Source organism: Lynx canadensis, chromosome B4, assembly GCF_007474595.2.
Source record: "Lynx canadensis isolate LIC74 chromosome B4, mLynCan4.pri.v2, whole genome shotgun sequence".
Lineage (NCBI taxonomy): Eukaryota > Metazoa > Chordata > Mammalia > Carnivora > Felidae > Lynx > Lynx canadensis.
The window spans coordinates 135,188,400-135,203,800 of record NC_044309.1 but is presented as its reverse complement, the minus strand read 5'-3'; the positions used below and the strand labels follow the sequence as shown (position 1 = coordinate 135,203,800).

Sequence of the window (15,401 nt, the reverse complement as noted above, 5' to 3'; positions counted from 1 at the left end):
CTGGTGGCATTTGTGCCCTGCCCCCCCCCCCCCACTCTGTCTGGGCCATCCATCCAGCGCTGTGGGTGCCGACCGCACACAGTCCCCCACTTGGCGGCAGGAGGCGGTGCTGGCCCCACAGGCCCCACCCTGCAGCTTAATTCCACAGTCAGGTGCCGGGGCTCTTAGGGGCCTGTCTCGTTTCTTGGCCATCCTGTTCTGCGCCTTGTGCCCACAGTCACTGCGTCCTGGCTGTTGGCCCCCGGGCCCGGCTTGGGTCAGATTTCTCTCCAGTCTGTCCCCTCTGGGCCTGGCACCCAGTAGGCGGCTGATACAGTTGTGCAGATGTATGTTCTCTCTGTGGAGCACGAAAGGGCTCCTTCTTTCTTCTTGGAAAGGGCTTCAGTAGGCTTTGGTGCCAATTTTGGAAGCTCTAACCCCAGAAGTGGGGAGGAGGCCACCGGACCCTTTGTAGTCAGAAGGAGGAGAGTGCTGTGCTGTGGGGTCTGGCGAGGGCCAGGGGCCTCCCTCCTGCTCTCTGCAGCAGGGCTCTGAGCCTCCCAGGCTGGCCCGCCAGCTCACAGCATCGGGAACAGGGGCCAGGTTGGGGGGCGGTGGGGAGCAGCCGAAAGCCCAGACATGACTTGTGCTCCAGCGGCAGCCTGTCCCGACCCCAGGGCTCCTGTTCAGGATAGCCAGTGTCCAGAGGCAAGGAGGGGAAATGGCAGTGTCGTTCTCTCTTAGACGCCGTAAGTGTGTTTAGCCACCAGAATATCACTAAGTGTTTTTGCTAAGACCATGTTCCCACTCAAACAACATATCCTCCTGTCCGGGGCGGGGGTGGCCGATGTGTCCTTTCAGACCCTGGCCCTGTGATCCTGCAGCTGGGAGCATGCAGGCCCCGGGCGGGGTGCCGAGCTGGGGTCCCCTGAAAGCTGTCTCTCTCCCTGTAGTGACCTTAGTGTCCCGAGCAACCCCACACGGTCAGCACAGTCACTGTCCAACTACAACCCTTTCGAGGACGAGGACGACACGGGGAGCACCGTCAGTGAGAAGGAGGACGTTAAGGCCAAAAAGTTGGTGAACAGACATTTCCCTCCAGTTTCCACCTTGCTCGCTCTCTGTCTCTCGTCTCTCTCTGTCCAGGCTCCTGCCCCCTTGGCACTCAGAGCAATGCACGAGGCCTGCAGGAGGTGCCCGGCTGCCGGTGTGGACAGCCTCTGGCTCCTCTTTCGCTGGGCGGGGGGGCACCCGTTAATAATCCGTGCTTGCTTCTTTTCTGTACTCTGCTAACCCTCGTCGAGGCCCTCGCGCCACCACCACAGGGAGAGAGGTGTGCCGAGGGGCTCCTCTCCTGCCGAAGGAGCCCCCTGCCCGGCCCCAGGGCTCCGCGGCCTCCCCTGGCAGGGGTGAGGCTCCAGGCAGGGCCTCGCGCCTCCGCCGGCCCCGTGCTCGGGGCGCCGGGTCAACCCTTCCTTTCTTGCAGCGTGAGCAGCTACGAGAAGACCCAGAGCTACCCCACTGACTGGTCAGATGACGAGTCCAACAACCCGTTCTCGTCCACGGACGCCAACGGGGACTCAAACCCATTTGACGAGGACGCCACCTCGGGGACAGAAGTGCGGGTCCGGGCCCTCTACGACTATGAAGGGCAGGAGCATGACGAGCTGAGCTTCAAGGCTGGTAGGTGGGCTCCCTGGCGGGCATCTGGGGCGGATGCTTCCGACCTGCTAGGGGCTTAGGGTTTAGGGGGTGTCTTTGTTTTTCCAAGTCTGGGAAACTCCTCCAAGTTTCGTTTGCCGGTCCTCCCCGCCACATTTCAAAAGCAGCAGGTGCTCAGTGCCACACGTTAGAAGGCATGAGGTGCCCTGGTGCCTTAGCCTGAGGCGCCACCCCTTGCAGGACCGAGGACCGGGCACAGCGGGGCACTGGGCAGGACATGCTGGTCTCCAGCACCAGCCAGTTTTCCCAGCAGCCCTGGGGGTCCCCAGGGGAAGCCTTTCTCCAGAGACGCCCCCAGCTGGCAGAGGAGCCCTTAGCCAGCCTCCTGGCCCAGACCCCAGAATAGCACTCGGTGTGCCCCTGGGCCACCTGGAGTCCCGTTTTAGGGTAGTGCCTTTTGAACTTACTCCTGCGGCCACATCGTATGCGTTCTGTCACCAGCACACCTTTGTTGCCAGTAGCGGAAACTTCTGTTTTACGGGAGCCCTGTGCCGCAGATTTTCTAGCCTTTGTCTTTTGTTGTTTTTTTGTTTGTTTGTTTGTTTGTTTTTTTAATTTTTTTTTTTCAACGTTTATTTATTTTTGGGACAGAGAGAGACAGAGCATGAACGGGGGAGGGGCAGAGAGAGAGGGAGACACAGAATCGGAAACAGGCTCCAGGCTCCGAGCCATCAGCCCAGAGCCTGACGCGGGGCTCGAACTCACGGACCGCGAGATCGTGACCTGGCTGAAGTCGGACGCTTAACCGACTGCGCCACCCAGGCGCCCCTGTTTGTTTGTTTTTTAATGCTGGTTGCAATTTGCCAAAATGGGTTGCAACCCTCAGTTTGAAAGAGCCTATCTTAGAGCCTTTCAGAGGAGGCCCACAGACGTGGGCCCACAGAGAGCCAAGCTCCTTCCTTCTGCCTTGCTCCCTCCTCACAGACACCCCAGATCCAGCACCTACCCCTCTAGGTGGATGAGCTCAACCAGCGCAGGCTGCAGTGTGCACTGGGACGGACCCCCGTGCCCAGCTTGTGGGCTCGGCAGGCCGGAAGCTGGCCCCACACCCTCGAGCCCGGGGTTGGTCATCAGGTGCCCCTGGCCGCTTGTAGAGAGTCCTTAAGCACCATAACGCATCTCTGCCCAGTTTCTGAGATCTAGTGGTCATTAGCCCCTTACTTCATCTGTTCATTGATTCTTTTTTTTTTCCTTTTAAGTTTATTTATTTATTTTGAGAGAGCAAGCGAGAAAGAGTGAGGTACAGAGAGAGAGAGAGAATATCCCAAGCAGGCTCCTTGCTGTCAGTGCAGAGCCCATCGTGGGCCTCAAATTTACAAATAGTGGGATCATGACCTGAGCCAAAATCAAAGTCAGACTCTTAACTGACTGAGCTACCCAGGCACCCCCTCGATTTAATCATTTTTAATTCCTCATTCTTTCTGAGTCCCACCTATTGGATTTGCCAACAGCTTTTAGATACAAACATCCTCTTCTGCTCCGAGTGAATTGATAAAAGCACACTGACTGAAACCCATGCTTTTAATCACCGATTCATGTTTCACAGCCTGAAAGCTGCCCTCTTCACCGTGTCTGTTTTCTGTGTTATTTGTAACGTGACGTCTGCCCCCGGCTGCCACCGCTTCCCTTCTGTCTGTAGCTTGTGCTGGCGCTCGCTGCTCCTCGGGGGCTCAGGTGCCCACGGAGCCTCTCCCTGGCGCCCTTGCCACCCCGTGCGAGTGTCACGGAGCTGGTCTCGCCGTGCACCCGCGAGCCTGGCGGCACACGAGGCGGAATGAGGGAAAAGCCAGTTGTGGAAGCGTCGGCCCTGCCAGGAGCCCACAGTGGGGGGCGGGAAGGACAGGAGAAGATGGAGTTTACCGCTCGCGACGCTCACCTCTGCCCCGTGTTCGCTGCTGATGTTGCCGAGTCAGAGTTGCGCGGGGGCCGGTGCTAACAGAGCGGCCCCGGTGCCCATCTCGGGCGCAGCGGCTGCAGGAAAACCCACCCCCACGTGGGAGTGACGGCAGCTGCTCAGTGCATATCGGCCACCACCCGGCCCTTCCCCGATCTGACGCTTAATCCTCCCGGCACCCGGTCTGCAGATGAGGAAACCGGGCCCAGGCGCAGGGCGCTTTGCCTGGTCTCCTAGCCCGGCCGACCGGCTCCCACCGGCTCCCCGCTCCCGGGAAGGTCTGGGCTGCGGGTTCCCACGGCGTCTCCGCAAGGTGGCTCCTCGCCCGTCCCCTGGCTCTGGCCCCCTCTGGCCGCCAGGCCTGGACCTTCCTCCACCACGGCCCCGACCCCACCTTTGGTCTTCGTCCCCCTGGTCTGGCTCCTGGAAGGACCGGGCCTCCCTCTGTCCCCTCTCATGAGTGTATCTCCTCCACTGCCTGGGGCCTGGCTTGAACTCGTGGTTCCTCCGTGTCCGAACAGACCAGACGTGCATCAGCCACACTAACACACGCGGCGAATGGCTTCCATTTCACAGTGTTTGGAGGGGGGTTGAGGACAAATGCCCCGAGCTGGGCGCTGGGGACCGAGTGATGGGTCCCTGCCCTTCCCACAGCCTGCTCTGGACACAGATGAAACGAAGGCATGAGGCAGGGCAGTAAGTGCTGGAGGAGATACCAGACCAAGTGGGCCAGGACCCGGGAGGGAGGACAGCAGGAGAGGGTGGAGGGGGGGTGGTGTGGACCCTCAGAAGGGATTCCTCTGACCTGGCCTGGGACAGTCAGGAAGCACGGGCCTGTGGCATTTAATTCTGCAGTGTCTGTGGGAGCTGCTTGTTTTAGGGTCACTGAGAGATGGCAGCCATGACACCTCTCAGAGGCCCCTGTGGCTGAAAGGACGGCTTCAGATGCAACCTAGTAGAGAAATAACCAGGCCGCAGGCCCCGCTTTGTCCCCCAGAGAATGCCTGCCCCTTCCCCCCAGGTCCGAGACCCTCCGTGGGCCCAGGGTGGGGGCTGAGCCACGAGGGCGACTCTAACCGGGCAGTCAGCCTGTCACCCACCCGCTCACCAGGACCGCTCCCTTCTTGTCTTGAAGGGGACGAGCTGACCAAGATCGAGGACGAGGATGAGCAGGGCTGGTGCAAGGGACGCTTGGACAACGGACAGGTCGGCCTGTACCCCGCGAATTACGTCGAGGCAATCCAGTGACGGGCCAGCCGGCTGGCTGGCGGAGGGTGGAGGCAGCGGTCCCGGGAGCACCGTTGGCCGTCGGGCCCGGGCAGCGACACCCCCGGCACCAGCCGGCCGTGTGAGCGTCCGCTCCTTTCCCTGCAAAAGCTGACGGTTCCGTTGCTCTTGGCTTCATGGTGTCTCTCGAAGGCGGACGAGCCGGTCATTTCACCCGGGACTCGGCACCCTTCCCGCACACGGTGCCGACGGAGAGGTCTGGGCGCAGGAAGCCACAGTAGGACGGAAAGCGCCCCGGCCCCCGTCCCGCCCGCTGTGCGTGCTGTGCTGGCTTTTCACAGATCTGTGTAGTCTCGCCCTCGTCTTTCCTCCTTTCCTCCTCCGAGTCGGCAGTGGCTTCCGCTGATCCTCGCTCCGCCGATGACTTTCTCCGACGAGTCTCCTCACCCGCAACTCAAGTGGACGCTTCACTCGAGTGAGGACTTTGAGGTCCTTCGTTTAAAGGCTGTGTACAGTGATGCTTTTTTTACATGCCTGTTCTTCCACTCATTTATGCTTAAACGATGGCACAGATTGATATACACCAGTCCTGCGGGGGGGGGGGGGGGGTCTGTTCCCGTGCTGCCCGGTAGGTCCTGCCGCGGCTCATCAAGAGGGGCGGGCGGCCTGGGAGGCAAGAGAGAGCGGGGGGAAGGCAGGAGCGCATCAGGCTGGACACGGCCGTGAATGCTGTCCGCGTCGGGGCGTCCTCCATGAGTTTCGGGGATAACCTTACGTCGTACTCCCCGCGTCGCCATATTTAAAAGCTATTTTCATCCTATTTGTGTTTAAGATTCTACTCTTGCCGGTTAACGATTTTGTCAGTGATTTGGAAGGTTAAAAAGTAAGACTAACTTTTCAAGCACACGCATCTGTAGCCGAAGATGCTTTACATCAGACTGTCCTCTCTCGGTGTATATCTGTATATATTATTTGATATTCAGAGAATCTAAAGAGTTCGCCTACTGTTTTAACGAGACGTAACGGCTTTTGACAGTGGGTTTAACTGAACTGCTTGAAGACTGTGACATTCGGGCACAGGCCTGGCCGGTGGGCCAGGCCTCCTCTGGGCTCGGGACGCGGCCCTGGGCCTCTGCAGTGGAGACAGCTGTGGGGAAGCGTGTCCTCGCCGGCCAGCTGTGGGTCCACCTTCTGACTAGCCTTAGTCCTTTCCGTAGCAGAACACTGTACAAACTCCCGTGTCTTTGCGGCAGCCGCAGGGTCCACAGTCCTCCTTTATTCCTCGTGAGTGCACGAAAGCTGGGTCTCACCCCAGAGCACGGGGGTCTCTTCTGAGCAGCCGTGGTCGTCGGGAGCAGACGTGCTGGGGCAGGAGCCACACTGTAATGACAGGGCAGGGGAGGGAGGGAAGGAGGGAAAACCTTTATTTTGTGTAACTCAGACATTGTTGGAATGGCCGCCGCCATCACAAGCTATGCATTTTCTCAACGTTTCCAGTGAGCTTGAGGTCTTGCTTGGAAAGTGGGTGTGTGTCTGTTTTGTCATGAAAACTTACCAGCAGAAATCCTCATTCCTTTGCTACAGATCTACCAAAAATTGTCAAGTCTTTTCAGTTAGGAGTTTCTTTAAATGTATAGTATTTTAGGAAAAAAATCAATAAACAGTTGATCTCGTGAGTGTGACCGTCTCAGAGCCGTGTGTGCCTCACGCTCCCGTCAGCGGTGCGACCGTGTCTCCGTCAGCATTTACCAGCTCTGGAGCTGGGCGAGATCCCAGGCACCGGACTGCTGCCCAAAGGGTTATTATGTCCCCTGCAAAAGAAAGAGGTTGGGGATTTGAGACACCTGAACCCCTCAGGGTTTTCCCCAAAACCCGCCATGCTGTGGCCTGGGCTTCCCCGGTGCAGACAGGCTGGCTGGACCCAGATGAGCGACCGTCCATCACCTGGGCTGCTGTGAACACACTTCCTGGGCCCTGTGCTCTGCTCATACGGTGCCTGCAGATAACATGCCCCTCTCCGGACGTCCCGCAAGCGGGATGAGGCTCCCCGTTGCATTTTGCAGCGGACACGGAGGCTCCTAGAGTCATAGTTACCAAAGGAGTCCCAGCCGGCCTGTGGCACTAAAATCCCTGTGGGGCCCTCCACCCTCCCTGGGGTGGCCTGAGTCGAAAGGGCAAGGCGAGAAAGAGCTGCGAGGGCGGCCACAGCCCCATACACCGAACCCTGGTAAGGCTCGTCCAGAAACGCGCCCGTTCTGGGCACTGGGCCTCGGAGTCGGAGGAGCGAGGCGGGCGCCTGCCGCCGCAGCCCTGCTCTGCCCAGCTCAGGAAGGCGGAGACCAAGCCTCGTCACCCGATGGGCGATGGGGCCCCTGCTCTCCGCTCATGAGGAGTTGGAGCCCACCGGAGCTGCCCCCGGCTGCTGCAGAGACTCGAGGTAGGACAGGGCGGAAGGGAGGGGTCGGAGCAGGCTCCCGTCCCCGAGGCCCGAGCCTGCCAGTCCTGGGCACGTGGTGAGCTTGCGTCATGACAGCTTCAGGGGAGGCTGGAGTCCCCCTGCTTTGCAGAAGAGGACACGGAAGGTCTGGAAACTCAAGTTCTGCCACTTGCCTGAGGTCCCGTGACAGAACTGCAGGGTTCTCGAGGGCAGGCCCTTCCTCGCAGCCCCCACCGGCGGCTAAAGAGCAGGGGGTGAACAGGAGGAACCCTCAGAAGTCAGGATGAAACCCCCTCTGCTCAGCCAGGCCCTGTTCGCAGCCTGTCCTCTCAGAGCTCCTGCAAGAGATCCTGAAGGGCCCTCCCTGCCCACCTGCCCCCTCCCGTCCTGGCCCTCAGGGAATCCCAACCCACCCCTCGCTTGCCCAGGCCAAAGTGGTGCCCGCCTTCCTGTTGGAGGGTTAGAGGCAGGCGTGCAAGGCCCCGGGGGCCCAGGAGGTGGTAGCTGTTACTGTGGTGATGAGTGACACCCCCCCTCCCCCCGGTCCCCAGCCAGAACCTTCTGGCATCCTTGACTGCCCCTCCCACACCTTCTGTGCTGGGCCACCGAGTCCTCTTCGTCCCTCTGTCCTTCCCCCTCCATAGCAACCGCCGGGGTCCCAGCTGCCTCATCTCCGGGATCACTGCTGCACGCACACCACCTTCACGGGGCCCTGGGACCCTCTGCTGCCTGCCCGGTCCCTTCCCCTCAGCAGAGGGTGGGAAAGGGTATTTCAGCTCCCGTCCAAGCCCCAAGGAATGCCCCGAGGGCCAGCAAGCCCCGGCTGAGTGACCCAGGCAGAGATCCGCTCTGCAGCAGCTTGAGCTAAAACACTAGGTTTTCCGAGTTCCGAGCGGGCCCGTGTCCTGGGCTTCGCGGCAGGACCCTTTACCACCCTTTACGTGCCTGGTCTGGTGTTTGCTGGGTGACCTGTGGGCTTGGGCTGTGACTGGGGGCAGACTTGGAGGCGGCTGCCTACAACCCGTCAGCATACTGATGGGGGAGGTTGGGGAGGGTCCCTGTGGGCCACGGGACCACCCCCCCCACTTGTTCACGGGGAAACGGGCCACGTCAGGGGCAGGAGTGAAATTCCCGCGGTCGCAGAGTGAATGATTTGGGGGCACTGAGCGGCGCCTGACCCTGAGTAGCCCCTCCTGGCGGGGAGTCGGCTGGCCCTCTGCCTGGGTGATATTCACTCACCGAGCATTTCTTGAGCACCTACTGTATGCAAGGCTAAAGCGGTGCCAGGACAGAAGCGAGGAAGGACACAAGTTTGCCTCGAGGGGACTCCAGAAGCTCAGGGAGGGACCGAGTCATTCTGACACCCGGGAGGAGGGGGTGCCTAGTGGACTCTGGAGGCCACCCTGTAAGTCTCAGGAAATTCAGACAAACAGGGCCCCAACCCAGCTCCAAGGCTCTTGGGGGCACAGTACTTGGGGTCCTTGAGCTGTTGCCCCCACTTCCGGTGGGAAGCATCCCTTGCCTGGCAAGATGTCGGGATGGACTGCAGACTGACCGGGGAGGACCCCCACCCCTGTGCGGCCTGAAGCCCGAGCAAGTGCCTGAAACCTCAGAGCCTCGCTCTCCATAAAATGGGAATGATCTTGGGGGGTGTCCGGAAGCAGGAGACCTTGTTGGACCGGTGCCTTGCCCGCTGCGTCCCTTCCCCAGACACCTGCAGGAGGTGTGTGCCCCTCTCTGGACTCTGTTTTCCCTTAGAAGGCCAGGCATCGACTTCCGGGCTGGACCTCTGTGGTCTCTGGTGGGAGTGAGCAGCAGGGCCCGGGCCACAGCGCCCGGTACACCGATGTGGGCCACTGGTGGAGGGATCTGGGGCTGGGAGAGAGGCGCTCCGCTGCCCCAGGGAGGACAGACCCAGGCCAGACGGAATCTGGCAGGCTTGCGGTTGAGGTACAAGGTCATCCTGCGCCAGGTGGGGCCACTGCCAAGCACAGAGTTCGAGGAGCCAGGCTGAGCCCGCACGGGCAGGGGACAGGCAGTTTCTCAGCCCACTGTTTCCATCCAGCCTTGGGCTTAACATTTATCAGCTACACGTCGGGTCCAGGCCTGAGCACCTTTCTCGGCAAAGGGTCATACAAACCTCCTCGTTATGTCTGAGCGCCATTTTGCAGACGAGGAAACGAACCAGAGAGGTTGACTGAGTTGCATGAGGCCACACAGCAGGTGAGGGGCAGAGCTGGGGTTTCAACTCCAGTGCCTAGCTCCAAAAAGCAGGTGCTATCCAACCCCCGGAGGACTCGTTACAACCCAGCTTCCTGGACCACGTGCCGGAGTTTCTGAGTCACGAGGTTGGGGGTGGGGCCCAGAGTTTGCCTGTCTAGCAAGTCCCACGGTGCTGATCCAGGACCACACTTTGAGAACCGCTGGTCCAACCAGCAAGTCAGAGCCGCCAAAAGTACCAGCGATTCCATGTACTCCTTGATTTGTTCATATGACCGGCGGATGCGTCTAACCCAGCTCCGGGGCCTGGAAGCTGGGCTCTGGGGACCCAGAGACTGATAGACCACGGTCTGGCCCAAGGAGGTGGGGAAAATATGTCCAAAGAGAGCCCAGGGAGCAAGGGACACAGACCAATGTGCCATCCCATCCCTGGCTATTCCCATGATTCCCATGCGAGGGGCGGGGAAGGTTAAGGGGCAGCCACCTGGCGGAGGGAGAGCTCTCCCACCGGGGTCAGATGGGCACCTCGTGTCAACCAATGAGCTTCAGGTCCTCAGGTGAGCCCCTCCCCCTCACCTGGAAAATGGGGAACCGGTTCCTACCTTCTCTTTTTCATGATCACGCGGGGCTAGAGTGCGAACGTGCTTGACAAACACACAAATCTGGGGAACACTGTTGCGGAGGCAGTCTAGCCCCGAATGTCATCCCGACTCAAGCCGGTAATTGCCAAGGTAAGCAGATCTCAGATGGAGAGTCCAATTCCTCCCCGACCAGTCCTTCCTCCAGACCCCATGTGTGCATCCATATATGAAACTGTATGCAAGGAGGCTGGGTTTTCTCTGCACCAAAATCTGAGAAAAGATTTTTGTTTCCCTGAAACTTAACAACAGTCTTACAAAGGCATAAAAATGAAGCTAGTGGTTAAAAGCGTGGACTATGAGGGGCGCCTGGGTGGCTCAGTTGAGCGTCCGACTTCGGCTCAGGTCATGATCTCACCATCCGTGAGTTCGAGCCCCGCGTCGGGCTCTGTGCGGACGGCTCGGAGCCCGGAGCCTGCTTCGGATTCTGCGTCTCCTTCTCTCTCTGCCCCTTCCCTGCTCTCTCTCTGTCTCTCAGAAAATAATAAATAAACATTACAAAGTAAAAAAAAAAAAAAAAAAAAAAAAAAGCATGGACTATGAGGTAACAGTCCTTGTGCTCAGACTTGGTCCAACTCTGTGACCTTAATGAGCTACGTGAGCATGATTGAAATACTTCGTCTCTCTAAGCCTTGGTTTGCTCATTGATAAAATGGGAATAGTGGTTCACATTTGTATTTCACTCTGTGCCAGACCCTGTTCTAACCTCTTCAGCGTCTGTTAACTTCCTGAATTCTACAGCAGCCCCATGAACTACGTGCATGAGATCATTCCTAGTTTTACAGGTAAGGAGCTGGAGGCACAGAGAGGTTGGGGGAACTTGCCCAACGGGCCACAGCAGCCACCCGGCCAGGCGGGCGTTCAGACGCGGGGGGTGCAGTACAAGCCATGCCCGCTAGGCTGTGCTGTTGGACCGTGAGGGCGAGGAGGTGCCCGCCCCCCCGCGGCGCTCAGCAAAGGACACGTCGGGACCCAGTTCCCCAGAAGATCGCTGCCCGACCGGAAGGCCCTCCCCTGTGCTCTGGAGCACCCCACCTCACTGTCACTGCGGGCGCGAAGAGCAAGCCGCTTGGTGTGGGGACTGAGCCTTCCTATTTCCAGCCCCAGAGCTTGTCTCTAGCGCTCTGGCGCTCGCGGAGCTAACCTGAAAAGATGAGATGACATCCATTCTGGGCCATCCAGTGAAATTCAGATTCTCGTGTTTTCGACCTCTTTGACTCCTTTGTGGAAAGGACTAGGAAATGAAGGAAGGGAGGAACGTGATTAGGGAGCGTGGGGCAAGCTCCCTAATCACAAAGTACAGGCTAACAGCGCCCCCACCCCCACCCCCACCCCCAGGTAGAATATTCCTCGGAGACCCCCGGCCCCCCAAGAACAAAGGCAAGGGGTTTAAGTGCTTGCCCTGGTGCTGCGGGGAAACTCAGGCAAATGAAAAATTAAATTCCCTTGCTGCCTACAGCCCATCGACAAGTCCTTGAAACCAAGAGTGACCTCCCTCTAGGAGCTCAGCTGCCTCGATGATGACACTCTGCTGGGGGCAAAAGAGGATCTTAGCCTAACATTATCCCCACCGAGGATCCTGTAAATGTACTTCCTTATCTCAACTGCCCCCAGTTATATGCTGGCAATCCTAATCCAAGTTTACGGCCCCCCTCTCCCTTCTGCAGGGGTTTTACTAAGTAATAAATGACGTTCCCCTGGCCAGAGCCAGCCCCTCAAGGTCCTGGAAACCTTGCTTCCAAAATACCTTAGAGATCTACTCTATCCCTGCCCCCTGCCAACCTGGGGGGGGGGGGGGCGTGTAATGAGTTACCCGTCACGACCCCAGCGCAGCTCTTCCTGCCCACGGGTCCTGTCCCCGGGCTTTAATAAAATCACCTTTTTGCATCAAAGACGTCTTCAAGAATTCTATCTTGGCCGTCGGCTCCAGACCCCTCCACCGTCACCCCAAAACTTCATCGGAACAGATGAACGAAGAACTACGTAAATAACATTGACCGCTTTGAGGAAAGGTTAAGTAGCACTGTGAGGTCAGGTCCAGTGTGGCAGAGATGGCCGGGCCGCAGAAACCTGAAGGGCGGGCTGGCCGGGAGGTACCAAGACAAATAGCCCGGAGCCCAACGGCATTCAAGCGCCAACGCAAAACTGACTGCAAACAAACTGGGTGCAGCTAACGCGCCACTTCCAGGTCAGGACAGCCAGGCTGCTCCTGCCCCTTTATAATATTTGCAAATAACAAGGTTAATGTTTCTCGCTTCGTTGTAAAAAGGAACGAAGGTTCAGCTGGACCCTGGGAAACCGGGCAAAAAGTATTCAGAAAGAAGACAAAGTCACCCGTGGTCCGGCTGTCCATGCGCCGCACTGCTCATATTCCCGTGTATTTTTATCTAGTCTTTCTTCTACACGCGCACGCGTGTAGCGCACGTATCGTGTCGTCGTTGCCAGCAGTGCGCACGCGTCTTACAAAATTGGGATCATTCCGCAAATGTAGTTTGCCACCCTGCTTCATTCTCTTAACGTTCCACGAGCCTTTTCTCAGGATCCTAAATATGCTTCCGCTCAAAATAGAACATTTAATGGCTGCATGGTATCCCATGGGTCCTGAGTCCCATATTCCTGAGCTTTTGTTTCATTTCCTGTTTCTTTTTTCACGTTTTAGGTATAATTTACATACGGTAACATGCGCCCCATTTCACGTACAGTCAACTTCTGACAGATGCATATAGTCCTGTAACCGCCACCACAATGGAGAAATGGAAGTGTCTCATCACCGCCCAAATTTCTCCTGGCTGCTCTGTAGTCAACCTTTCCTTATGGCCTCACCCCTTGGAACTCCCTCATCTGTTTTCCCTTTGTACACTTTTGCCTTTTCCAGAATGTCCTAGAAGCTCTTCCTGTCCAGGGGCCTGGTCCTCGTGCTTTAGTAAAACCACCTTTTTGGACCAAAGATGTCTCAAGAATTCTTTGTAGGCCGACAGCTCCGAACCCCAACGTTTCCACATCGATATGTGGCCTTTGGCCTTTGTCTTATCTTCTTTTGCTTCACATGATTAGAGATCCATCCATGTGGTTCTAACTATCAGTGGCTTGTCCCTTCTTACTGTGGATGGTTCTCCAATGAATGAATTCACTGTTTTGCTAATCCATTTGTGTCGTTCCCAGTTTTGTTTTTGTTTTTAAAGAGAGAAAGAGAGCATGAACAGGGGAGAGCGGGAGAGAGAGAGAATTTTTTTTTTTTTCAACTTCTTTTTTTTTTTTTTTTTTTTTTTTTTGGGAGAGAGAGAGACAGAGCATGAACGGGGGAGGGGCAGAGAGAGAGGGAGACACAGAATCGGAAACAGGCTCCAGGCTCTGAGCCATCAGCCCAGAGCCCGACGCGGGGCTCGAACTCACGGACCGCGAGATCGTGATCTGGCTGAAGTCGGACGCTTAACCGACTGCGCCACCCAGGCGCCCCTGAGAACTTTTTTTTTAATGTCTATTTATTTTTGAGAGAGAGAGAGAGGGGAGGGGAGGGGCAGAGAGAGAGAGAGAGAGAGAGAGAGAGAGAGAGAGAGAGAGAGACAGAATCCGAAGCAGGCTCCAGGCTCTGAGCTGTCAGCACAGAGCCTAATGTGGGGCTCAAACCCAAGGACTGCGAGATCATGACCTGAGCTGAAGTGGGTTGCCCAACCGACTGAGCCACCCAGGCGCCCCTTGAAAGAATCTTAAGCACGCTCTAAGCTCAGCATGGAGCCCAATGTGGGATTCGATCCCACAACCCTGGGATCATGACCTGAGCTGAAATCAAGAGTAAGATGCTCAACCGACTGAGCCACCTGGGCGCCCCCCCCCCCAATTTTTGTTTTTGTTTCCAGTTTTTGATGATTGTAAATAAATCTGTTATAAACATTCAGGTGCAGGTTTTGTATAAACATAGTTTTCATTTCGCTTTCCAATTATTTTTGCTAATGGTGCAAATATCATAGCAATGAGGATATCCCAAATTGTTAATCCCATTACAGGAGCTAAGGGCATCAGCTTAAATTTCTTTTTAAAAATCAATCAGCAGGGTGCCTGGGTATCTCAGTCCATTAAGCATCCTCCTTCGGCTCAGGTCGTGATCTCGCCGTCTGTGAGTTCGAGTCCCACGCCCGGGCTCTGTGCTGACAGCTCGGAGCCCAGAGCCTGCTTCGGATTCTGTGTCTCCCTCTCCCTCTGCCCCTCCCCCACTCGCACTCTGTCTCTCTCTCTCTCTCTCTCTCTCAAAAATAAACATTAAAAAAAAATACAAATAAAAAGTAAAAATCAGTAACATCAAGGCAATGACAAACATCGTTATTTATATATATTACCTTTTAAAGCGGGGCATTTGTGAATTGACAAGTGTGCACTATCTGAGCATCATAGGCGTTCGTGGGAATCAGATAATGCTGCTCGTGATTTCCTGAGTTCATTTTCAGATGTATCTGACCGGCACAGAAATGGCATAAGAGATAGCATTCCTATGTTTTTTTCCTCTTCGGCGCTAACCAAAGTTCACTGGTGTCCTCCAGGGGCAAGGGACAAGGTCTGTGCCTGTTCTCACTTTGTGATTCATCGGATGACTGTCTAGGCAAGTCTACTTTGTCCGTTGAGGGGCACTTGGCTTTTAGCAAGCTCCTATCTAACTGAATGAACTGAATAAACTAACTATTATTTCACTTGGCCACAGCCACACCAGAATGTCTTCGTAAGCGGTAAATAGCAAGGACGGTCCCCGGCAGGCCACGTGGACCTGCCTGTCGGCTGGTTCCTTCTGTTTTCTGTTATTCTTAAATCTGGAGCAGTGAATTTTTACCTGCCCTCTTGAGAGCGAGAAGCTCTCTTACCCTCTTTTGGATTTGGCATTACTGGGCTTTGGTTCTATTCCTCTCCTGGCAGCGGCGGGTCTTCGCCTGAACCCTGAGGGAGAGTGCTTGTCTGCCACTTTTGTTTTCCAGAAGGGATGCGGGTGGGGTTTTGCGCCCATCTCCGGACAGTTGGAAACCTGACTCACCCAGGGGTGGCTCTCACGTCTCTTTGCCTCCATCTTTCTTATGAAGAAAGGTTTCTGATGGAGGTTTATGGACAAGAGCTTGTGAGTGAACGCAAACCCCTTGCATCTGAGGCCTCTGGGTGTTTCAAACTGACATGCCCGCCCACACTTGGCCTTTAAGAATTCATTACAATTGTAACCGAGTTCCCCTTGCCCACTTGCATGGCGGCTACCTTTCTCCTACGCTTTGCCAAAGGTGAAGGAGTTCTTGTGTTCCTTTGCTCTTTG

General features: G+C 56.6%; 1 protein-coding gene across 5 annotated transcripts in view; it reads left to right on the top strand.

Annotated features, from left to right (window-relative positions):
• The window catches only part of PACSIN2 (protein kinase C and casein kinase substrate in neurons 2), a 135,260-nt gene extending 128,756 nt beyond the window's left edge, over positions 1 to 6,504 (top strand). For 3 of the 5 annotated variants that reach the window (XM_030320844.1, XM_030320846.1, XM_030320845.1), the window contains 3 exons: positions 933 to 1,055; positions 1,466 to 1,662; positions 4,731 to 6,504. In XM_030320844.1, the coding sequence (XP_030176704.1) occupies positions 933 to 1,055; positions 1,466 to 1,662; positions 4,731 to 4,843 (433 nt within the window). In that variant the 3' untranslated portion in view covers positions 4,844 to 6,504. The remainder of the gene's footprint in view (positions 1 to 932; positions 1,056 to 1,465; positions 1,663 to 4,730) is intronic. The other 2 variants (XM_030320847.1, XM_030320848.1) reach the window with 1 other exon arrangement.
• The last annotated feature ends 8,897 nt before the right edge of the window (positions 6,505 to 15,401 follow it).